This window comes from Miscanthus floridulus, chromosome 12 (genome assembly GCF_019320115.1).
Source record: "Miscanthus floridulus cultivar M001 chromosome 12, ASM1932011v1, whole genome shotgun sequence".
NCBI classification, from domain to species: domain Eukaryota; kingdom Viridiplantae; phylum Streptophyta; class Magnoliopsida; order Poales; family Poaceae; genus Miscanthus; species Miscanthus floridulus.
The window spans coordinates 82,253,788-82,255,328 of NC_089591.1; the positions used below are offsets into that span (position 1 = coordinate 82,253,788).

The following is a 1,541-nucleotide window of genomic DNA, read 5'->3' on the forward strand; positions in this document are numbered from 1 at the left end:
AGAACAAGAAGCAACAGCGCGATGATCCGCTTGCAGCCGCTGCTGACCGCAAGGGTGGTCGGAAGCCCGCGGAGGGCACTCCGAACCACTTCGAAAAGATGCTCGAGGGGTTGTGCCCGAACCACGCTTTTCCTGTAAAACACCTACTCAAAGACTACGGTCTCATGCGCAAGTTCCTGCTCGGGAACGCCAACAAAGGGGAGCAGGGGAAGGCACCTATCCCCATCGTAGACGATGAGGAGGAGAAGGACGAAACCTTCCCAACACCAAATTGTGCCCTTATGATCTTTGGGGGATCGATGGCCTACGACTCCAAGTGATGTCAGAAGGTCACGCGCCGTGAGGTCTATACAGCCGGACCGGCCATGCCTGCCTTCCTCCGATGGTTAGAATCCGCCATAACCTTCGACCGGACCGACCATCCAGATACCGTCCCACACCCGGGAAGGTACCCGCTTGTTGTCGACCCAATCATCGGCCCAAAGTGACTCACCAAAGTACTGATGGATGGGGGCAGTGGCCTCAACATCATATACGCCAAAACCTTCGACGAGATGGGTGTCGACCGGATGAACCTCCGCCCCATCTGAGCGCCTTTCCACGGCGTCGTGCCTAGCAAACAGGCCGTACCACTCGGGCAGATCGATCTACCCATCACTTTTGGGGATCGGTCCAATTACAGGACTGAGACCCTCACCTTTGACGTGGTAGGGTTCCCCGGAACATTCCACGCCATCTTAGGACGACCATGCTATGCGAAGTTCATGGCCGTTCCCAACTATACGTACCTCAAACTGAAGCTGTCGGGCCCCCATGGGGTCATCACCATCGGCACCTCCTTCCAGTGGGCCTACGAATGCGAGGTCGAGTGCTGCGGCCATGCCACAGCAACCGTCGCCTCCGAGGAACTCGCCGCCCTCAGGGAAAAGGTCACCGAAGAGGTGCCCGACACCAAGAAAGCGGCCAGGTTGTTCAAATTGGTAGAAGGCTCCAAAGAGGTCATCGTAGACCCCAGCAGCCCCGAGGGAAAAACGGTGTGCATTGGCACCATGCTCTCCCCCGAATAGGAAAACGCGCTCGTCGACTTCCTCCACGACAACAAAGACATCTTTGTGTGGAAACCCTCGGATATGCCAGGCATTCCAAGAGAGGTCGCCGAGCACACCCTAAAAATCCATCCAGGCTCCAAGCCAGTGAAACAACGCCTGCGCCACTTCGACGAAGAGAAGCGCAGGGCCATCGGTGAAGAAATAGCCAAACTATTGGCTGTCGGATTCATCAAGGAGGTACACCACCCAGACTGGCTGGCAAACCCCGTCCTTGTTCGAAAGAAAAGCGGGAAATGGAGGATGTGTGTTGACTATACCAGTCTCAACAAGGCGTTTCCTTTGCCGCACATAGATCAAATAGTCGATTCCACCGCAGGGTGCGAAACCCTCTGCTTCCTTGACGCATACTCCGGCTACCATCAAATTGCGATGAAGGAGTCTGACCAACTTGCCACCTCTTTCATCACTCCCTTTGGATCGTTCTGCTACGTC

At 55.7% G+C, this 1,541-nt stretch overlaps 1 protein-coding gene across 1 annotated transcript; it reads left to right on the top strand.

Annotated features, from left to right (window-relative positions):
* The first annotated feature begins 764 nt into the window (after nt 1–764).
* On the top strand, nt 765–1,067 carry LOC136496251 (uncharacterized). The gene has a single exon (XM_066491918.1). The coding sequence runs from the start codon at nt 765–767 to the stop codon at nt 1,065–1,067; it is 303 nt and encodes a 100-aa protein (XP_066348015.1).
* The last annotated feature ends 474 nt before the right edge of the window (nt 1,068–1,541 follow it).

What these genes read in the sequence shown, in the direction of transcription:
- LOC136496251 (XM_066491918.1), top strand. Translation starts at nt 765, where the DNA reads ATGGCCGTTCCCAACTATACGTACCTCAAACTGAAGCTGTCGGGCCCC.